Source organism: Narcine bancroftii, chromosome 8, assembly GCF_036971445.1.
Source record: "Narcine bancroftii isolate sNarBan1 chromosome 8, sNarBan1.hap1, whole genome shotgun sequence".
Classification (NCBI taxonomy): Eukaryota; Metazoa; Chordata; class Chondrichthyes; order Torpediniformes; family Narcinidae; genus Narcine; species Narcine bancroftii.
The window spans coordinates 68,845,670-68,867,238 of record NC_091476.1 but is presented as its reverse complement, the minus strand read 5'-3'; the positions used below and the strand labels follow the sequence as shown (position 1 = coordinate 68,867,238).

The following is a 21,569-nucleotide window of genomic DNA, read 5'->3' as shown; positions in this document are numbered from 1 at the left end:
GCCAGCTTGTCCTGTTTCAGTCCCAGATACTTCTGGGATCACTGTCAGGTAATCTTTGCTTTTCTCTCTCTCTCTCTCTCACACACACACACACACACACACACACACACACACACACACACACACACTGAGACTGAGAGAAAGCTGTTTGACTCTCTCTGCTTGCAAAACCACATGACCCTCTTACAAAAGCAAAACCCTTCTGCAGACAATAGCGGCTCCAGAAAGCTCTTTCATCTGTTGTCTTTGTAAACAACAATCCATTAGTGAAGTCTCTTGAGCACTCTTCAAAAGCTCTTGCAAAAAGGTGTGAGAAGCCACTATGTCTCCAGTATTTCAAATAAGATATATTTTAAAGAGTTTGCATGTGACCTACACAGAAAACCTTCCCAATTTATCTCCAAACAACATTTCCATATACTCTGTCACACTCTTCCCCACCCCCCACCTGGAAAGCGGACAGCGGAGAGCAACAGGGAGCAGAGACCCTGGTTAACCCAGAGGGGCTGCAGCCATCTCCTCAACAGAGGCTGGCGACCCAGGGTGGCGAGCCATCCCCGTCTGTGTGGGAGGGACAAAAACTGTGGCCCTGCTTAGCAAAGCCAAGCCCAAGGTGGTGTATGTGCAGGCAACCCAATCAGAGCTGCTCTGGAAATCCAAGCCAATCCATCTACCTGGCGGGTCCTCAGCCCCACAGCCTTGATCGGACTGCAGCCAGACAAGAAAGCCAGCAGATGTTGTCCTTCTGGCCTGAAATGTCGGGGGACACCTCAAGCCCGAATATCTTGGAGCAGCCATTCTATGCCCTGTTTTTTTTCTGGCTCTGACCCCATTAGGGCTCTGCTCAAAGTTTACAGGGCCTCCCCTTCCCTGCGAAGCAGTCACGTCTAGTTGGTTTCCTCTCTCTGACCACCTCCATGGATTTCAGTCCGTGTCTTCCCCCCATGCCCCAAATGTGCCATGGCATTTCCCCCCCCGCCCCAGAGTGGCCAAATGACCCCTCCCTCTACCATTGAGAATGGCTATCTTGGCATATCCCACCCCTGTTGAGGATCACCAAGGGGGTGTGGACCACGCCAGGTGACACCATCAGAGGGGGTGACACCAAAGTGAGTCTATAAAATGTTTGTGCAGCGTTTCAGCAGAAATTTCTTATTTTTTATAAAAAATATCCCTGTCATTCGTTAAAACAACAAAAACAATTTTTTTTCGTCAGCCCGACTTCCACATATTAATAGACCTACAAGACTAAAACTCGATACTTATTTCCTTTTTGAACCTTCCAACGCGCCCCGGGACAGAGCTGTTATATTACCCGATGTCGTTTCGAATCACGCGGAAATAAGCAAGCGCTGTTATTTTTGTTGCTACCGGTGTTTTTACAGTCGCTGCTTTGGTCAAATATTCTGGTGCTTTAGCTACAATATTGTGGGAATTAGTATTTCTGAACCTCTGTTGATAAATCTTTTGAGAATTAAGCAGTAATTAAAAGAAACTGTGTAAATGTTAAATACATTCAAGCTCTGTGTATGATATTGTAATTTAAAGGTGTAATTATAATTTTGCCGGTTGTTTATCTCATGACGATCACCATTACATTCAGTGATAAATGGGAATTAAAGAAATCTCTTGGTGCCTGCCACATTGACCACCGCCAGTGGGCTGATATCGCCTCCAACCGTGCATCTTGGCACCTTACAGTTCAGCAGGCAGCAACCTCCTTTGAAGAAGACCGCAGAGCCCACCTCACTGACAAAAGACAAAGGAGGAAAAACCCAACACCCAACACCAACCAACCAATTTTCCCTTGCAACCGCTGCAACCGTGCCTGCCTGTCCTGCATCGGACTTGTCAGTCACCAACGAGCCTGCAGCAGATCTGGACATACCCCTGCATAAATCTTCATCCGCGAAGCCAAGCCAAAGAAAGAAAGAAAGAAGTACAAAAAAATTAAGGATTCTATAATGGCCTGGTATGGGAGGAGGTTCGTGGGGAGTGTTGGGGTAGGGAGGAGGTGGCCCCACAAGTTACAGGACCAGGTGACGGCCTGTCAATTGGTTTTGGAATTCTACATTCAGGTCCAACACTCAACCACCTGCTGCCCTGCCAACTTAGAAGTTCTGATATTTTTGCCTCCAGGAAGGGGGAAGGGGATGGGGTGGTGGGGTGGAGTTCGCAGGTCATAAGCAGGAAGAGTCATATCAAAGGAGTGGGCCTGACTTTTTTTGAAAAGAATCTTATCTGGACTGCGGCGAAGACTGTTTTTAAAATTCACGCATACCACATATACCGTGTCGCTCCGATTGACCTACAAACCCCCCCAGGACATTTTTGAAGGGTCGGAGCGCCCTGGGGAAAACCCACGCAGACACGGGGAGAGCACGCAAACTCCTTACAGCTGAATCTGAGTGCTGATCAAAGGCGCTGTAACAGCGTGGCACTAACCACTGCAACCGGCGCTTGAATACCATCTCATCCTGACCACCCACAGATTGGCAGAGCAGCTCCTTATTTCCCATCTGGGTGCCCTCCACCCTGATGGCCCAAACATTGACTTCCCTGCTTTCTGCTAACCCACTCGGCTTTTGTTCCCCCTCCCCTTTTCCAGCTCTTCCCCCTCCCTCCTCCGCTTCCTCTCCCTTCTCCCCTGCCTTTGTGCTCCCCTCCCCCCACCCCATCCTTATGTTCAGACGCCTGCCGACATTCTCCCATACCCCGATGGAGGGCTCAAGCCCCGAAACGTTGGTGATGCACCTTTAAAGGACCCAGTTTGACCTGCTGAGTTTCTCCAGTGCTTTGCATTTTTACTTCGACCGGGCTGCCCGTAGACCTTCGTGATTGATCTGTGCTGACCGCCTTGAACAATCAGGGATTGCAGTTTAACTTGGGCACAATTTAAATGGCTGGAATCAGCTCCTACCATGCCGTAAGTAAAGGTTTTTAATAAGCCCACAGGGCCCCCCCAAGTCCCTCCTGGGCGGCAGGCTTGCGGCGAGATGTGCTTACCTCCAGTCGGTGGACAATCTCGGTGATGTCTTCTGGCTGGCTCTCCAGGGTCCGGATGGCCACAAACTTGCCCTGCTCATAATAAATGATGATGTTCCCAGGAGCCGAAGTCCAACCGATCACATCGCGGCAGGAGCAATTCAATGAGACCCTCTGTAGCTTCTGGTCCAGCAGCACCACAAACTCGTTGGAGATCCCCAGGATGCACTCGGAGTCATCGGGAGCGTGGAGCCAGTGGGCGGTAACCGTCCAAACCAGGGCGCCAGCGCTGTGCAACTCAGCCGCGCGGCTCCCCCGAGGCCGCTCCTTCTTCTTGCTGGGGAGGGAGATCATGGCAGCCAGCTTGGAGGAGGAGGAGTCCATGGTGGCAGTGGTGACGTGGTTGTCCGCCAGTTCCTTCAAGTACTCCTGCCGTGTGCGCGTGGCCATGGCGTGGAACTTCTCCGACTGCTCAGCGGCGTTCTCTGCATTGACCACCTTGGCCAGCAGGAACTCGCGGAAGGTGGAAGACTTCGGGAAGGCTGCCCCCTTCTGGAAGTAAGGCCCAAATTCAGGAATGTCCTTTGAGCAGGTGATGGCAACGCTAGGGAGGAGTTGGAGGGTGGGATGGGGTGGGGGGGGTGGAGAGAAGAGATCATGAATTCCCACAGATCTTCAGGAACAGGAAACCCAAATCTGGCCGTGAAATTTAAAATATACTTTATTTCACAAATACATCAAGGCAATCAACAACTATATTAAAATGTTACCAGGAGCAAGTCCACACCCGACAGGGCCCAGCGCTCCCGAAACCCTTCCAAGGATACTGAGGACAGCACGTGGTCCCTTTTTTTTGTTTAGGCCAGCGATTTTCAACCTACTTCTTTCCACTCGCATCCCACTCTAAGTGTTCCCTGTGCCAGCGGTGCTCTGAGGTTAGTAAGGGATTGCTTAAGGTGGGACGTGGGTGGGAATAAAAAGTATGAAAGCCACCGCCCCTCATGGACTCGTTATGTCATGGTTTCAGAGCTCCTAAAGGAAATGGGCCAACGACAATTTTTCTCAAGCCAAATACCTCAGTAACAATTGGGTCTAAAGTGGTGATTCTCAACCTTCCCTTCCCACCCACATCCCACCTTAAGCAACCCCTTACTAATCACAGAGCACTGATGGCGTAGGGGTTACTTAAAGTGGGATGTGAGTGGAAAGAAGATTGTTGAGAACCACTGGGGTAGGTGCTTTGTGATTAGTAAGGGATTGCTTAAGGTGGGATGTGGGTGGAAAGAAAAAGTTTGAAAACTACTGTTTTGATTGTCCCTCATGGACTCGTTATGTGCAAGGTTTCAGAGCTCCCAAAGGAAATGGGCCAATGACAATTTTTCTCAAGTACAAATATTTCAGTAACAATTGGGTCTGGAGCAGTGATTCTCAACCTTCCCTTCCGACCCACTCCCACCTTAAGCAATCCCTGACTAATCGCAGGGCACTGACGACAGAGGGATTGCTTAAGGTGGAATGTGAGTGGAAAGAAGGTTGAGAACCTCTGGGTTAAACAATTTATTTAAGAATCTTGAAACCACATCCATACATACATATTCAATAAAGATATATAAAAAAAATACACGTGGTACAAACATATATATAAAAAAAATCTTGTACTCTCCCACCCTCCAAGCCTAAACTTCCCCTGGGTTGACTGAACAGTGCCACTGACCTGTAGGATACCTCCTCCGTGCAAGGGTTGTGGACTTGTACCACAAGGAAGACATGCTGAAAGTGGGAACGGATGGTTTTCGGGGTGAAGGGGCCGGCACCCGTCTCCTGGAAGACAATTGTCACGATATCGTTGCCGATGTGACGCTTCCGTAGAAGCTACAAAGAACACAATGATGGAACAAATATTAATCCTCCTCAGAGCGCAAATGACCCTGCATCTTAAAACCCTGGCCTAATGCAACTTTCTTCCCTACTCTGACCCCGCTCTGTTACCAGATCTGTCTGGGTCGGTAGGGGAACTTCAAGCGCTGTCACTCTGAGCCCTGGCGCACCTCAGGGCTGCATGCTCAGCCCGCTCATGTTCGCACTACTGGCCCGCGACCGCGTCACCAGGTCCAGCTCTGACGGCGCCGTCAGGTTTGCAGACGGCATGACAGTCGTCGGCTTCGTCAGCTACAACGATGAGTCGCCTTGCGGAGAAGAGGTGGGAAATCTAGGGAAATGGTACGAGAGCAACAACCCAAGTCTCAATGCTGACAGGATGGAGGAGATGATCGTGGACGTCAGGAGGACCAGGAATGACCACGTCAACAACTATAGTGGAGAGACCAAGTTCCTTTGAGTTCACTTAACTAGTGACCTATCGTGGACTCTCAACACCACTTTGTCAGGAAAGCATAATAGAGAAGACTGAGGTGGGCAAGGCCACTGGCGACTGGCCACCATCATGTCAAGACCTCTATCAAGAGCGCCCTGGTCGGCTGCATCACCGTGTGGATACGATCGCTACAGATCGGCGGTCAATCCGCAGGACCACAAGAGTGGCAGAGAAGATCACTGGAGTATCCCTCCACCCCCACCTCCCCTCCTGTCAACATGATCGACCGGGATCATTGTCTGAAGAGGGCGCACAAAATTGTTGAGGACCCATTTCCACCCCCGCACACAGCACCTTTCAGCTGCTTGCGTCGGTGGGAGAGATAGAGGAGTATCAGTGCCAGCACCACCAGGCTGAGGGACGGGTCCTTCCCACGGGCAGCGAGAACGCTGAATGACCAAAGGAATCACTCACACCCACCCTCAGAGACTCTCAAATTCCCCAAACTATATTTATACATGAATACTTGTCCTGTATATGTACTGCTTGTGTGTTATGTCTGGTTGTGTGTCTGCGTGTTTTGCATCGAGGACTGGAGAACGCTGTTTCGTCGGGTTGTACTTGTGCAATCAGATGACCATAAACTTGACATTACCCTGATCTGTTCTGGTTTCAGTGGGGCTTGTGAGTTTATTTATGTGGGTTACACTGGAGTGATTAAGACTTTAGATTGTGCTTTGTGTTGAGGGTAGATGAAATAAGTTTTGAGTTTTGTGTGCCCGATGGAGATGTGGGGGGGCTGGTAGTCATGGTGGGGAGCTGGCTGATGGAGGACCTCAGTTTTCTTCAGGCTGACTTCCAGGCCAAACATTTTGGCAGTTTCCGCAAAGCAGGACGTCAAGCACTGAAGAGCTGGCTCTGAATGGGCAACTAAAGCGGCATCGTCTGCAAAGAGTAGTTCACGGACAAGTTTCTCTTGTGTCTTGGTGTGAGCTTGCAGGCGCCTCAGATTGAAGAGACTGCCATCCGTGCGGTACCGGATGTAAACAGCGTCTTCATTGTTGGGGTCTTTCATGGCTTGGTTCAGCATCATGCTGAAGAAGATTGAAAAGAGGGTTGGTGCGAGAACACAGCCTTGCTTCACGCCATTGTTAATGGAGAAGGGTTCAGAGAGCTCATTGCTGTATCTGACCCGACCTTGTTGGTTTTCGTGCAGTTGGATAATCATGTTGAGGAACTTTGGGGGACATCTGATGCGCTCTAGTATTTGCCAAAGCCCTTTCCTGCTCACGGTGTCGAAGGCTTTGGTGAGGTCAACAAAGGTGATGTAGAGTCCTTTGTTTTGTTCTCTGCACTTTTCTTGGAGCTGTCTGAGGGCAAAGACCATGTCAGTAGTTCCTCTGTTTGCGCGAAAGCCGCACTGTGATTCTGGGAGAATATTCTCGGCGACACTAGGTATTATTCTATTTAGTAGAATCCTAGCGAAGATTTTGCCTGCAATGGAGAGCAACGTGATTCCCCTATAGTTTGAGCAGTCTGATTTCTCGCCTTTGTTTTTGTACAGGGTGATGAACCAGTTTACCTATCTCGGCTGCACCATTTCATCAGATGCAAGGATCGACAATGAGATAGACAACAGACTCGCCAAGGCAAATAGCGCCTTTGGAAGACTACACAAAAGAGTCTGGAAAAACAACCAACTGAAAAACCTCACAAAGATAAGCGTATACAGAGCCGTTGTCATACCCACACTCCTGTTCGGCTCCGAATCATGGGTCCTCTACCGGCACCACCTACGGCTCCTAGAACGCTTCCACCAGCGTTGTCTCCGCTCCATCCTCAACATCCATTGGAGCGCTTACATCCCTAACGTCGAAGTACTCGAGATGGCAGAGGTCGACAGCATCGAGTCCACGCTGCTGAAGATCCAGCTGCGCTGGATGGGTCACGTCTCCAGAATGGAGGACCATCGCCTTCCCAAGATCGTGTTATATGGCGAGCTCTCCACTGGCCACCGTGACAGAGGTGCACCAAAGAAAAGGTACAAGGACTGCCTAAAGAAATCTCTTGGTGCCTGCCACATTGACCACCGCCAGTGGGCTGATAACGCCTCAAACCGTGCATCTTGGCGCCTCACAGTTTGGCGGGCAGCAACCTCCTTTGAAGAAGACCGCAGAGCCCACCTCACTGACAAAAGGCAAAGGAGGAAAAACCCAACACCCAACCCCAACCAACCAATTTTCCCCTGCAACCGCTGCAATCGTGTCTGCCTGTCCCGCATCGGACTTGTCAGCCACAAACGAGCCTGCAGCTGACGTGGACTTTTTACCCCCTCCATAAATCTTCGTCCACGAATCCAAGCCAAAGAGAAGAAGAGATGAAATAAGGCAGTTCTATGCTGGGGTGAGTTTGTAGCAGGGTTGGGTTCCCCGAGTTTATTGCTACGGTTTTCATCTCAAACTTTACAAAAACCATCGACATCTTGTGAAGTCATATATTTGTCCCAGTCCCAGATGTTTTCCGGCCACTGCGGATGAATTGGATCCTTTTTCAGCATTCACATTTATTATCAACGTGCACATACAGCCCTGAGATTCCCTCTGCTGCAGGCCAGGCAGAATTTCTAATTACCAGGAACTGGAAACTGGACTCAAGCAAAAAAAGAATTGTGCAAATACGGAAAAATAATTACTCAGTAACAAATAAATGTGTAAAGAGTCCCTGATTGAGTTCCATGTTGAGGAGTCTGATGGCGTCTGAGGGGTAGCCACTGTTCCTGAACCTGTTGGGGCGGGTCTTGTGGCCCCAAAACCTCTTCCCTGGTGGCAGCCGCGAGAACAGAGCATGCGCCGGGGTGGTGCAGGTCCTTGCCGATCGCTGCCGCCCTCCCGATGCCAGTGCCCCCCTCCCGTTCTCAATGGTGGGGAGGGGTTTGCCTACAATATCCTGGGTTGTGCCCATTATTTTTGGCAGAGGTTTCCACTTTGGTGGTGGGGGTATGTGTACCCCAATACCAGGCTTTGATGCACACTTTCCTTCGCCAAGACGCTTTTCAGGTAATAGGGCAAGGAGCCATCCTGCTGTATATTTGCCCACTCCCTCACACTCAGCTCATTTTCCCCCACCTCAGAGGTCACACCCCTACCCAGCTGTGTCCTTTACGAACCCCAGGAGATTACATCAGTCGCTCCATCCATGCACTCACATCATATCACAAGGTTCCCATATTGTCATGTGACACTACATTTTGAATGTAACGTGCATAAAACTCTTTAAATTTTGTCCACCGTTAAGGCAGACAGAGAGTCGCCACTTTGTCCAGCGGTAACGAGGCCCCAATGAGGATCGAACCCTGGTTTACAGCAGAAGTGCTCTCACCACTACTGGAGGCTTGTGTGTGGCTCACGTTCTAAACCTAGATGTACAGTACAGTACCAGGCCCTTCCGGCCCATGAGCCCATGTCGCCCAATTACCCCCGATTGGCTGACTACACCTCCCCTCCGTTACAGGTGGGAGAAACCGGAGCTCCCCCCCCCCCGGGGAAGCCCACGCAGACACGGGGAACGTCCTTACAGACAGCGCCAGATTAGAACCCAGGCCGCCGGCGCTGTAACAGTGTCACGTTAACTGCTAGTTTTCCATCATTATTGGAGGCCCTGGGAATGGAGGGCAGGGGGGTCGCCAAAGATGCTCACCTGTGGGACAGGGAGTGGCACCCACCTGCTGGCTGTTGTTGGCGGTGTATGGAAGCATAGTTGACACGTGAAACATGATCTCATACTCCTGGTACGTGGTGTACAGTGAGTGCATGCCCGTGGAGTCAGCTGCAAGGGAGAGAGTTCAGAAATGCTCAGTACATTCCGCCTTCCTTTGACCCCACCCCACCCCTCATCCCACCAACAAAAACATCCCTCTCCCTTTGTGGAACCCCCACCAGCTTCTGCCCGCCGATTCTCCCTCGTCAGCGGCACTACACAGACACAAGGGCATCGGAAATGGGTGGGGTGAGGGGGAGTCGACCATCCGGGCCTGCTCCACCACTCAATGAAATCACGGCTGATCTGACAATGGGCACGTCTCCGCCCACCTACCTTTTCCCCACCTCCCTTTATTCCCCAACTTTGTAAAAAACCATCCAACCTCATCTTAAATCTAATTTACTGAGGTCGCCACCACTGTTTCGAGGGTCAACGAATTCCACAGATTCTCCTCCCTTTGGGCAAAGCAGTTCCCCCTCATCTCTGTCCTAAATCTACTCCCCCGCGAATCTTGAGGCTACGTCCCCTAGTTCTGGTCTCTCCCACCCATGGGGACAATTTACCCACCTCAATCTTATTCATATTTTTCTATAAGATCCCCTCTCATTCTTCTATACCCAGCGAGTACAGTCCCAGACGACTCAACCTCTCTCATAGGCCAACCCCCCTCATCTCTGGAATCGACCCCTCCTCCAAAGCCAGTCCATCCTTCCTCGAGTCAGGAGATCAGCAGTCCTCCAGGAGTGGCCTTGCACAGGTTGACCCCGATGTATGATGGGGTCCAGTTCCAGGACTCGCGCCGACAGTAGAAATGATTGTCAAGCCGGGGTCTACCTGCACAGGCGGAATACTGCCTCGGCCCTGCCGGGAGGCCGAAGTCCCCACTCCTGCTGGGATCCCGAGATGGTGTCGGGCAACCTAGGGTCAGTGGCACCATCTTGTAAACTGCGTTGTGATCTGGAATGCCTGCGCAGATCGCCGTCGCTCTCTCTACCTCTCCAGTCTATCTCGCTCCCAGCGACAGCAATCTACACACCCATTCCAAAGCACCTTTTTTAAAAATAAAAATAGCATTGGTCCTGATCGCCAGCATTACGCTGACTGTAACCCCTGTACCTTGTACAGCTTTACCAGAACATCTCAATTCAGCACTTTGATTTATGGAGGCCAATGTGCCAAAAGCTCTCTTTACAACCCTATCCACTGGTCACAACCGCTGGCAGGGGATCGTGTATCTGTGTTTCCAAATCCCTCTGTTCCACTGCACCCCTCAGTGCCCGACCATAGAACAATTTATCCCCCTCATAATTTTAAATACCTCGATCAAATCTCCCCTCCTTCTTTTACGTTCCAGAGAATAAAGTCCAAACCTGTATAGCCATTTACAGCACAGAAACGGGCCAGTTCGGCCCTTCTAGTCCGTGCCGAACAATTTCTCCCGCCTGGTCCCATGGACCTGCATTCGGCCCATCACCTCTCCCATCCATACACCTATCCAACTTAGATGTTAACATTGTTCCTTCCACACCCCCACCGCCCTCTGCATGGAGAAACTCCCCCCTCGTGTTTCCCCTGAACTTTGCCCCTTTCACTCTCCATCAGTGCCCCCTTGTTGGAATCTCCCGCCACTCTCAGTGGGAAAAGCCTGTCCACGTCGACTCTATCCGTCCCCCTTGTAATTTTGAATATCAAATCGTCCCTCAACTGTCTACGCTCCTAAACTCCCAGTCTGCTCAACAGGTCCCCGAAACCCCAGCAACGTTCTCATAAACCTCCTCTGCCCTCACTCCATACTGTATGTATCCTTCCCGTAATCTAGCGACCAAAACAGCACACAATATTCCAAATTTGGCCTCACCAATGCCTTATACAACCCGTTTAACCTTTCCCTGTAACTCAGTTCCTGAAGTCCGGGCAACATCCCAGTAAATCTCTGCACTCTTTTTATCTTACTGGTATTTCTTAGCTGTTTACCATGTATGCCCTTCCAAAATGCAAAACCTCACACTTCGTCTGCACTATCTGGATTTCATTAGTGCAAAACACCGACTTCAACACGAGATGCCCAATTTGCAGGGGTATGCATGGGTCGAAGGCCTTCCCGGGGGCTCCGATGCATGAGGCCCTCTTTACCGGCGGGGCGCAATGTAGCTCCCACCCACCTGGTCCCCATCCGCCACACCAGTCTGCCTCCCAACCTACTCTTGTTGTCCAGCTGAGCGCGGTACTTCTCGAAGCCCATCAGGCGGACCCGCTGACCCAGGAGGTCGAGGAACTCATTGAAGGCGGGACCGGCCGTCTCATTGTTGTACATCTCCTCCTCTGTGCTCTGTCCTGCCTTGCAGTACATAACGCCGACTTTCCGTTGGAAGGTTAGCTGGGAGGGAGAGATGCAAGTCAGAGGCCATCGAGAAGATCTTCGGGAGCCGCGCACAGGTAAAAGGTGTCTCCAATACAGATTTCAGGTTTATTGTCGGAATAAGTACATAACATCACGTACAATCTTTTGTGAGGTGAGGCACAATTACCACTTATTGGTAGTGCAAAATAAATCAACCGCGTAAACAAATAAAGAAATGTAAACAAACTGATTGTGCAAAATAGAGGTTTATATATTCACGCAGTGTAAGGACAGTATTGCATTTTCATCTTTTAAACTGTTTATTCTTAATGCAGATGTATTAGTTAGGTGTAAATCTCAAGCAACCGGAAAATACACTTATCTGGCATCTACAAATCCCCATCTAGATACCAGGGGTTGCATGTACAATGAACGTTAAAGCAGTGCAGAGATTGGAGTGTCCCTTTTACGGTGCCATCCCTCTGGCGGTGGGGTGGTGGGTAGGGGGAACCTGGGTGCCCACCACAGGTGAGGACCTACCCCTTGCTCGTCTAGTTTCACCAGCAACTCGGGGACCTTGGGCGAGTTGGAGGCCAGCCGCAGACAATGGGTGTTCAGCCCCGGCACCACGTATTCCAGCAGCTTCTTTGGTGGGATTCCGCGCTGTGTGCCGTGCCGCGCCGACGACGGGAACGCTTCCTCCAGGATCGAGGCGCGGAGCGTCCGGAGCTGGGGAAGGCAATTGCATGGTTTACTCCTGCAGGCCAGTCTGCAACTGGAAGCACAGCCCTCATGTCTGGCCCACCACACAAGGCTGACCCATCCTTACCCTCACTGTATCCAAATCTCACCGTGCCATGTTTGGGCACCCTAAAGGCTGATGTCTGCACCAAATCCCAATGACTCACAGACCACTGTGAAGAACATCCTTGATCCTAACCCAGTAACAGCCCATTTCCAGAGCTTGGAGTTCCCTCGGAAACACCCCTCATACCAGACCACCCACCCCACGGACTTCCCTCCTCACCGCTTCTCTCACAGTGCTCCCTACTCACCGCCCCTCCCTCCGTGCTCCCTCCACACCGCCCCTCCCTATTCACCACCCCTCCCACAGTGCTCCCTCCTCACTGCCCCTCCCTCCTTATGCCCCTCCCTCCTTATGCCCCTCCCTCCTTATGCCCCTCCCTCCTCATGCCCCACCCTCCTCACCACACCTCCCTCAACATACCCTGCTCACCACCCCTCCCTCCCCACTGCCCCTCCCACTGTGGCCCTCCCTCCTCATGCCCCTCCCCATGACACTCCCTCCTCATCCCCCTCCCTCCTCACCACCCCTCCCTACTCACCACCCCTCCCAAGGTGCACCCTCCTCACCACCCCTTTCACAGCGCTCCCTTCTCACCACCCCTCCCTCCTCACCACCCCTCCCTCAGCATTCCCTGCTCACTGCCCTGCCCTCCTTACTTCCCCTCCCACATCCCTCCCTCCTCACTGCCCCTCTTTCCTCACTGCCCATCCCTGTTGCACTCCCTCCTCACAACCCCTCCTCATCGCCCCTCCCTCCTTACAACCCCTCCCCACAGCCCTCCCTCATTACCACCCCTCCCCACAATACTCCTTCGGCTCCACTCTGGGACCATCTGGCTGGACATTTGTGCTCCAGAGTTGATGCAAACACCCAATTTCTGGTCTCAGTGATCAGGAAGAGAGCAACAGGCAGTGGGTCACATCCCCAAACACGCATGCTCTTCTACCTTTGGCTGTATGGTTACGTTTTTAAGTTTAGACATACGGCGCAGTAACAGGTCATTTTGGCCCACGTGTCCGTGCCACCCAATTTATACCCCATTAACTTACAACTCCCAGTACGTTTTGAACGGTGGAAGGAAACCGGAGCCCCCAGGATAAAATCCAAGCAGACACAGGGAGAACATACAAACTCTTTACGGACAGCATGGGACTCGAACCCCAGACCTGATCACTGCCGCTGTAACAGTGGGAGGGCAGACGTCGGCCGCTTCCCCGAGAGGACGTTCAATCCCAGCTTCAGGAGTGAAAAAGAATGGGGAACCAACCTTTAGTTGGTCTGGATTCCTCCCCCAGCCGGCTATTGCACGCTCCCAGCTCATTTACATTTGACTGGGAATGTCAGGAACAGCACCGATCCCGGCTGGGATTGTCTGATATCAAGAGCTAAGGAGGGGAGACTGCCTGGGATCACCAGGTGCCGTGAGGGGTGCTGGACTCTCTCTCTCTCTGCCTTATGGTAGACAAAAATTATAAAGAATTTCATGTACGTTATATCCTAATTATCGTATTGCGTGACAATAATGGAACCTTCACATTTAAGAGAATAAATTAAGCTTACATCCTTTGTGGGCTGACAGATTGGGGGAAAATTCATTACTTCTGAAGAGAGAGGAAGGCTCTGGAACATAGGGGCAGAGACCATGTGACCAACAGATTACAGAAACAGTGCACTGTTTGATCAGGGGACCATTTTAAGGAAGCAGCACAGAGGTAACAGCTCTTTGATGTACACTGTGCTGAAGTGGCTTCTTGTGGCCAAAGGAAAGGGTCATTTTCAAAGGGGGACTTGTTGAGCCCCATCATGTCCAAAGGAAAAGTCACTTCTGAAGGGAATGGTTGAACCCCGGTCATGGCTGAAAGAAAAAGGTCCCTTGAACTGACCTGCAGTTGGGTTCTGGAAGCAGAGGAAATGCCACCTTTGGATTGTGACCGTCATGAAGGGCACTTTGGTCGGACCCATGAAAGGGCTCTGGGAGCTTTGTGAAACCCACTCGCTTCATTTCCCAGAAAAGGGGAGCTTTGACCACTGCTCATCTGAAAGGACAAGTTTTGCTGGATGCAACTCAACAAGGATTTTGTGAGTTTACAACAGTCTGCCGCCCGGATCTCCCACCTCATTCGTAAACACTTCTTTGCATCAATTTAAGAAGCTTCATGTCAACACTAGATTTCGAACTGATGTTCCAGAATTGGGCCCGAACTGGTTTGGGATACTTTACACACACACACACACATAGTATAGTTGCGCAAAGTTGAGGGTTAAGTTTAGAGTTTATAAGGTGTTATATATTTGGTGATTAATAAATTAAAATATTTTAAATATAGCATTGTCTTGGCTAATTTCTATCCCTGCTGTCTGAGTACGTAACCCTGTACTCAGAGATCTCCTGTTTTTCTTTGCCCCTCGTGTTTATTCCTCGAAGAAGGGCTCAGGCCCGAAATGTTGGCAACATAGCTTTGCCTCCTGAGGGCACTGAAAGACCGGCTTCCTCCGGCGTCTCAGTAGGAATCGGCTCCGCCTACCTCCGTGGTCCTGACGATGATTCGGTAGTTGTACTGCGAGCTGCTCCCCACGTCTTTGTCCCTGTCTTCCCTCCGCAGGCTCACCGCCACTGGCCCAAGGCTCTCATCGATCCCAAAGAAGTTCTGATGCTCTGGAGAAGCAAATGGAGGTCAAGTCAAGTCAAGGTAATCGGCACAACCCAACGACAAAACAGTGCTCTCCAGTCCTCGGTGCAAAGCACACAGACGCACAACCAGGTAGAACACACCTACAGGTAAACAATACACATGCAGGCCAACCATTCATATATACAAATACATAAATATTTAAGTTATTAAATAACTTAAGAGTCAGGACATTTAGCACATGCAGTTACTGCGCCAGCAATCAGGACCAGGGTTTGAATCTGGCGCTGTCCATAAAGAGTTTGCACGTCCCCATGGGTTCCCCCCCACCGAGGGCTCCACTTTCCCCCCACCATTCTAGATGCGCCAGGCGGTTTTGGGCGGCGCAAGTTCGTGGGCCAAAGGAGCCTGTGTGTCTAAATAGAAATTTTAAAAATTGAAAATGTTGCTCTGTTAGCCTGAAAGTCCCAGTGGGTCAGTCCGGGCGGTTCTTTTGGTCGCCAAGCATTCTCAATGCTCGTGGGTTTTGTCAGCGAGGGAAAAATCAGAATTTATTGTCATAGACATGTCGCGAGATTGAACGGTCAAGAAATTCATAGGTGCAAATATTGCTACGAAACAGCATTTAAAAAGAAGAGAATGAGAGATTGTGTCTGTGAAGGTTGAAACCTTGAAGGGTTTTGATTTTTGTTGGCTTTGTCACTTATCCCTTTAAGGAACCTAGTTGTTTGAAGAATACTATGATGTCATGTGTCATAATATCTGAGTGGGCCAAGAGTTTGTATCTCATTCTTCAAAGAATCAAGACAGAGATGTAAGCTCTCAAGATAAATTCTTTGAATTTACCTGATTTCATCTTTATTTTAATTTTTATATCTGTTGAAAGTTGAATATCGTCATCATTAGACAGTTTGCTTTGCTATACATCATTATGAAAATCTCAATGCAAAGTTATGCAAAATGTCTGTTTTTATCAACAAAGTAAAGCTACTTACAGCTGCAACTACAAAGTGATTTTTTTTGTATGATAGAGTATATAGCTATGTTTTTGGGAGATAAATTGGGAAAGGTTTGTTAGAGTATACAAACACTTTAAAACAGATCATTTGAAATACTGGAGCTCTGCTAAGGCTAGACATATTGGGGCTTCACAGCTTTTGCAAGAGGTTTTGAAGAGAGCATAAGAGACTTCACTAATGGATTGTTGTTTCCAAAAGACAACAGATGAAAGAGGTTATTGGAGCCGCAGATTGTCTGGAGGAGAACTTGCTGTTGTAAAAGAGTCATGTGGTTTTCCAGGCAGAGAGAGTCAAACAGGTTTTGCAAGCAGAGAGAATCAAACAGGCTGGAACAGGACAAGCTGGCAAGCCTGCTTGGAAGACAGCATGGTCAAAGCCCTTGTGGTTCATGCAAGGGGAGAGGACTGGCTGTCTAATGTTTCACTTGGAATAAGAGAAACAAAAAAGCACTCTGTAGTGGCCTGAAAGAAAGAGGTGATCATCTGGAGAACCCTGAGGAGGAGCAAGTTTTGTCAGCAAGACAAGTGGCTGATTAAAAAAGGAATCAGTTGTACATGTTCTGGAACAACAAACTTCTCTCTGAAAACTGACAAGAACCTTCCTGAGTGGTAACCATTGACCTTTCAAGCACCAAAGCCTGGTGAAGTTTATACATGTTAAATTCTGTGCACAGTATAAGAATTGACTGCACCAGTGAACTTGGAAGAATGAGAAGTGAGATTGGACTGTGAACCAAAGAACCTTTCTGAACTTACGCACACATTACACACACGTGTGCTTAGAATTAGAAGGGGGTTAAATTAGGTTAGTTAAGTCAATAGTGATAAGTTAAAGTTTGATTCTGTTTTCACGTTTAAAGATCATTAAAAGCAACTTTTGTTTAAGAAACCATTTGTCATGGTGAATATTGACTGCTGCTGAGTTTTGGGGTCCTCTGGGCTCATAACATTTTGATTAATAAGATGGCAATTCAGAATCTCATCGCTGACATTTCTTGAAATTGGGAAATACAAGAACTTGGAAAGTGCCATCTATCGCATCTGGGGTTCTTTGTCTGCTGAAGAATCTGACGGTAGAGGGGAAGAGGTTGCTTCTGTGCTATCTTCAGGCTCCTGAACCTCCTTCCCTATGGTAGCAGGGTGAAGAGGGCCTGGTCTGGGTGCACGGGCATCACTAGGGTGTGACACTATCAGGGTGGGGGGGGGGGGGGTGAAACCAAAAGAACTGTCTATAAAATTTTTGTGCAGCTTTTCACCAGAAATTTATTATTTTTTATAGAAAAATGTCCCTGTCAATAGTTCTAACAACAGAAGCCTTTCTCGTCAGCCCGGCTTTCACTTATCAGTGGACCTACGAGGCTAAAACTCAATGGTCATTTCCTTTTAGAACCTTGTAATGGGCTCCGGTCAGAGCTGTTATTTTTACCTGACAACAACAAATCACATGGTTCCGACTGTCCATGAAAATAAGCGAGCGCTGTTGTTTTTGTTGCTGCTGGGGTTTTTACAGTGGCTGCTTTGTTCAAATTTTCTGGTGTTTTAGCTACAACCTTGTGGTCATTGATATTTGTATTTAGGTTGTGTGTACAATATTGTAATTTGAAGGTGTAGTTTTAATTTTGCTCGTTATTTATCACCATAACATTCAGTGATTTATGGGAATTACGATTTACAAGTGAACATTAGTACAATTACTAAGGATTCTGGTTACAGAAGAAGGTGCTGGGAGGGGGGGAGGGGTGTCACCTTGAGTTACCACGTTGGGTCACACCATCCCTCATGACATCACTGCCGGCCGCCATCCCTAACTATGGTTTACAAGGGTACAATAGCATCCTGGCTTGCTGCATCATAAGGTGGGATGGTAGCTGGAAATCATCAGATTGGAGGTCAGCACAGAGGGGAATTAAAACTGCTGAGAAGATCACCGGGGTCTCCTTTCTGCCAAAGAGGGCCACTTAAAGAGGACTCCTCCATCATTGAGGACCCTTACCATCTGGCCTGCAGTACAGCTTACAGAAGGGAGATAGGTCAGTTTGTTAAGTTTCCCAATTTTTTCTATCAGAACAGGAACCTGTGAGAATTTTAAAGAATAGTTGAAGTCTCTAAACTGCAAATATGTGGGAATAAAAGAGAATTTCTCGGGACCTGTCAAACCTTGTGATCGGTGTCCACACAGGAAGCCATGGGCAAGGTGCAGGCTGGCGAGTGCCTGGCAGCTCGGATCTGTTCCAGGGCGAGGGTGGGGAGAGACCACTGTCTTGCACGCACAGCATGGAGAAGTGATGGCTGGGGTTTCTGGGAGCCGTTTTCACTTGCCTCTCTTGGTCTGGCTGGTTCTCCTTGACATCTAGGGACTCTGGCCCCGGTGAAGGCGTGGGCAAAAATAATATGGCAGCAGTGCCAGGGCTGGTGTGATGGCAGGGCTGACGCAGGCACGGACCTTGGAGAGCAGAGAGCGCTGCTCCAAAGGGTTCCACCACCTGGTCATAATGCTTTGTACAGGGTTTAAAATGGTCTGTTAAAGGGGCCGATGGCATTTGACAGTACAATCCCAGAAAGGTGAGCAGTTCCTGTACTATGCACCGGCCATGAGGGGTTACAGACATCAGGGGAGCAGCAGGCCGGCGCAGGGCACCAGAAGCGGGGGAGAACACCAGTCCCCATACACTGTTGAGAAGGAGAAGCAGAGGAGATGGCCCTATGGGCAGACCAGCGAGGGGCCTCAGCGGCTGAAGGACCCACACGGGCTGTGGTCGAGGGACCTCCCCACCCCCCACCACCACCCTGGGCTGCTGGAGAACCAGCTTATGGGAACCGTGTATTGGAGCCAGGACCCGAGAAGGGTGCTGAGGGCAAGAAGGACACTGAAGGCTTGCTGATTGCGTTGGAGCATCGGACCTGGAGCAGCCGATGGATTGAACAGCATGTGTGGAGTGTGGGGGGGAGGGCACTGGAAGCGAATCCACAGATGCTCGGTGCTTCCAAAGGGACTCTCCTTTAGCTCTCTTTCTCGGGGCACTGGGCAATGCTCAGCAGGCAAAATTTGAAGTCCATCTTGTATCGCTTGGGTAGAAGAAAAAAGAAACGAGCAGACTATTTTTAAAATAAGGAAAAGTCCAGACGCAAAGGGAGACCTCATGCAGGACAGCCTGAAGGTAAACTTGCAGGTTGAGTCAGCGGTGAAGAAGGCAAATGCAACGCTGGCATTCGTTTCAAGTGGGAGTAGAATCTAAGAGTAGGGACGTGATGTTGAGGTTTTATAAGGTACTGGTGAGACTTCTCGTGGAGAATTGTAGCAGATTTGGGCACCTCATTTAAGAAAGGATGTACTAATGCTGAAGGGGATTCAGAGGGGGGTTCACAGGAATAAAAAAGTTATAACATGAGGTGCATTTGACAGCCCTTGGCTTGCATTCATTGGAATTTAGGAGAATGAGGAGGGGATTTCATTGAAACACTTCAAATGTCGAAAGGCGTGGACAGAGTTGATGTTGACAGGTTGCTTCCCATAGTGGTAAAATTTCAGGATTGAAGGAGGAGCCTTTTTCTACACAGAGAGCGGTGGGGGGGGGGGGGGGGGGTGGTCCAGAACGAGCTGAGGCAATGAATGAAAGATTCAGACAAGTACATGGATAGGAAGGGGGTATGGACCGGGGGGTGGCCAGGTCAGTGGGACCAGGCAGAGCAGCTCATTCCACACTCCCACCACTCTCCATACGAAGACATTCCCCCTTTTAATCTTTTCCCCTTTCACATTCAACCCAGGCCCTGCATGCCTTTACCCTGTCTGTCCCCCCTTCACAATTTCAGATACCTCTTGTTCTTCTGCACCCCCAGGGAATAAAGTCCTAATCCTGTTTAACCTTTCCCTGTAACTCCCGGCAACATCTTCTGCACCCTCTTTCAATCTCATTGACATCTTTCCTGTAGTTGAGTGACCAAAACTGCATACCATATCCCAAATCTGGCCTCACCAATGTCTTAGACAACTTCGCCATTTCATCCCAACACCAATAAGTTGATTTATGAAGATAAACGTGGCAAAAAAAAGCTCTCTTTATGACCCTGTACCTGTGACACCACTTTCGGGGGATCATGTGTCTGTATTCCCAGATCCACCGCTCCCCATCCCCCTTAGTCCCCTACTATCTATCAAGCATGTCAGACCATGGTTGGTCCTTCCAAAATGCAATGCCTCACACTTGTCCGCATTAAACTTCATCAGCCATCTTGCAGCCCATTTTACCAGACACTCCCGATCCCTCCACAAAAATTTTCCTCTGTCCACAACGCCTCCAATCTTTGTGTTGCCCGCATACCTCCTGTGAATCCTCTCTAAGGTCAGCACCTCTCTGCATACTTCTTTTTAAGACTTGATTCGCAGTAAATTCTTTGCAAAGAGAACGCTGTTCCAGGTCTCTTTGCACCCTGAGCTTTGCACCCATACATTCCCATCCCTGCACATCATTTCATTCATGTATATTTACCCAGTTTCCACCTGTGACAGAGTATATAGAGGTGTTTGGGAGATAAATTGGGAAAGATTTGTTCGAGCACAAACACTTTAAAATACAGAATTTTTGCAGGAGTTTTTCAGTGCTCACAGACTCATGATGGATTGTTATTTGCAAAAGGCAACAAAATGTAGCAGCATACAGCAGCAGCTTTGTCTGGAAAACAGGTCTTGCTGTCTGGAAGAGCAGCAGATCTTTGCCGGCAGAGGCAGAACAAGCTTTGCTCTCAGAGTGGGAGGGAGTGAGAGAGAGAGGAGAGACACAGACTCTCCAGAGGGACAAGCTGGCAAGCTTTGGAAGATGGCCTGGTCAAAGGAGAGGACTGGCTGTCTGGTGTTTTCCTTGGAAGAGGAGAAACAGAAAGGAACTCTGTGGTGACCTGAAAGAAAGAGGTGATCATCGGGAGAACCCTGAAGGGGGCAAGTTTCATCAGCAAGTCACTGGAGTGGCTGATTAAAAAGGAATCAGTTGTGGCTGTCCTGGAACAAGAAAAACTCTCTCTCTCTCTGAAAACCATTAAGAACCCTCCTGAGTGGTGACCATTTGCCTGTTAAGCACCAAAGGCTGATGAACTTCTGTGCACAGTTCAAGAATTACCTGCAACCAATGAGACTGGACTGTGAACCAAAGAACTTTGCTGAACTTACACACACATTACACACACCTGCACTTAGAATTAGAAGGGGGGGGGGTGTTAAGTGAGTCAATTGATTCTGTTTTCATGTTCAAAGATAATTAAAAGCAACTTTTGTTTAAATTACTCTTTGTAGTGGTGCATTTCTATTGCTGCTGAGTTTTGGGGTCCACTGGGCTCGTAACACACCACTGGGACACCCTGTTATTTCTTCCCCCCTCCCCACCTCCTCTGTTGGTTGAGGGTTTCCTCTCAGTTTCAGCCCCTCAGTGCCCGGTAATGGGAGAACTCTAGACCTCTTCCGCTGGCTGCGCCAAGCCTCAGTGCGTCCTCCTGCAGCTGGGAGCGATGCCAGTCGGCAGCATGCCCTCACCGGCATCTCCCGCATGCTGAAAAGACCAACAGGTTCTGGGCAGACTTCTCCGAGTTGATGGTCTTCCAGCAAGTTCTGAATGCCTATCTCTATGCTCACCTCCAGGAGCAGCCAATCAGAGCTGCTGCTGGGGATGAACCATGACAAGGACTCTTCTCCCCATGCTCTCCACTCAACCACAGTCAATTCA

The 21,569-nt window shown here is 49.5% G+C and overlaps 1 protein-coding gene across 13 annotated transcripts in view; it reads right to left on the bottom strand.

Moving 5' to 3' along the window:
- The window catches only part of sipa1 (signal-induced proliferation-associated 1), a 159,035-nt gene that overhangs the window by 44,536 nt on the left and 92,930 nt on the right, over positions 1-21,569 (bottom strand). For all 13 annotated transcript variants that reach the window (XR_011343174.1, XM_069893988.1, XM_069893991.1 and 10 more), the window contains exons 3-8: positions 14,733-14,863; positions 11,940-12,128; positions 11,261-11,435; positions 9,021-9,124; positions 4,700-4,857; positions 3,007-3,589 (exon numbers count right to left, since the gene is read on the bottom strand). Coding sequence is in view for 12 of the 13 variants with exons in the window: in XM_069893988.1 (XP_069750089.1) it covers positions 3,007-3,589; positions 4,700-4,857; positions 9,021-9,124; positions 11,261-11,435; positions 11,940-12,128; positions 14,733-14,863 (1,340 nt within the window). In the remaining variant the exon portion in view is untranslated. The remainder of the gene's footprint in view (positions 1-3,006; positions 3,590-4,699; positions 4,858-9,020; positions 9,125-11,260; positions 11,436-11,939; positions 12,129-14,732; positions 14,864-21,569) is intronic.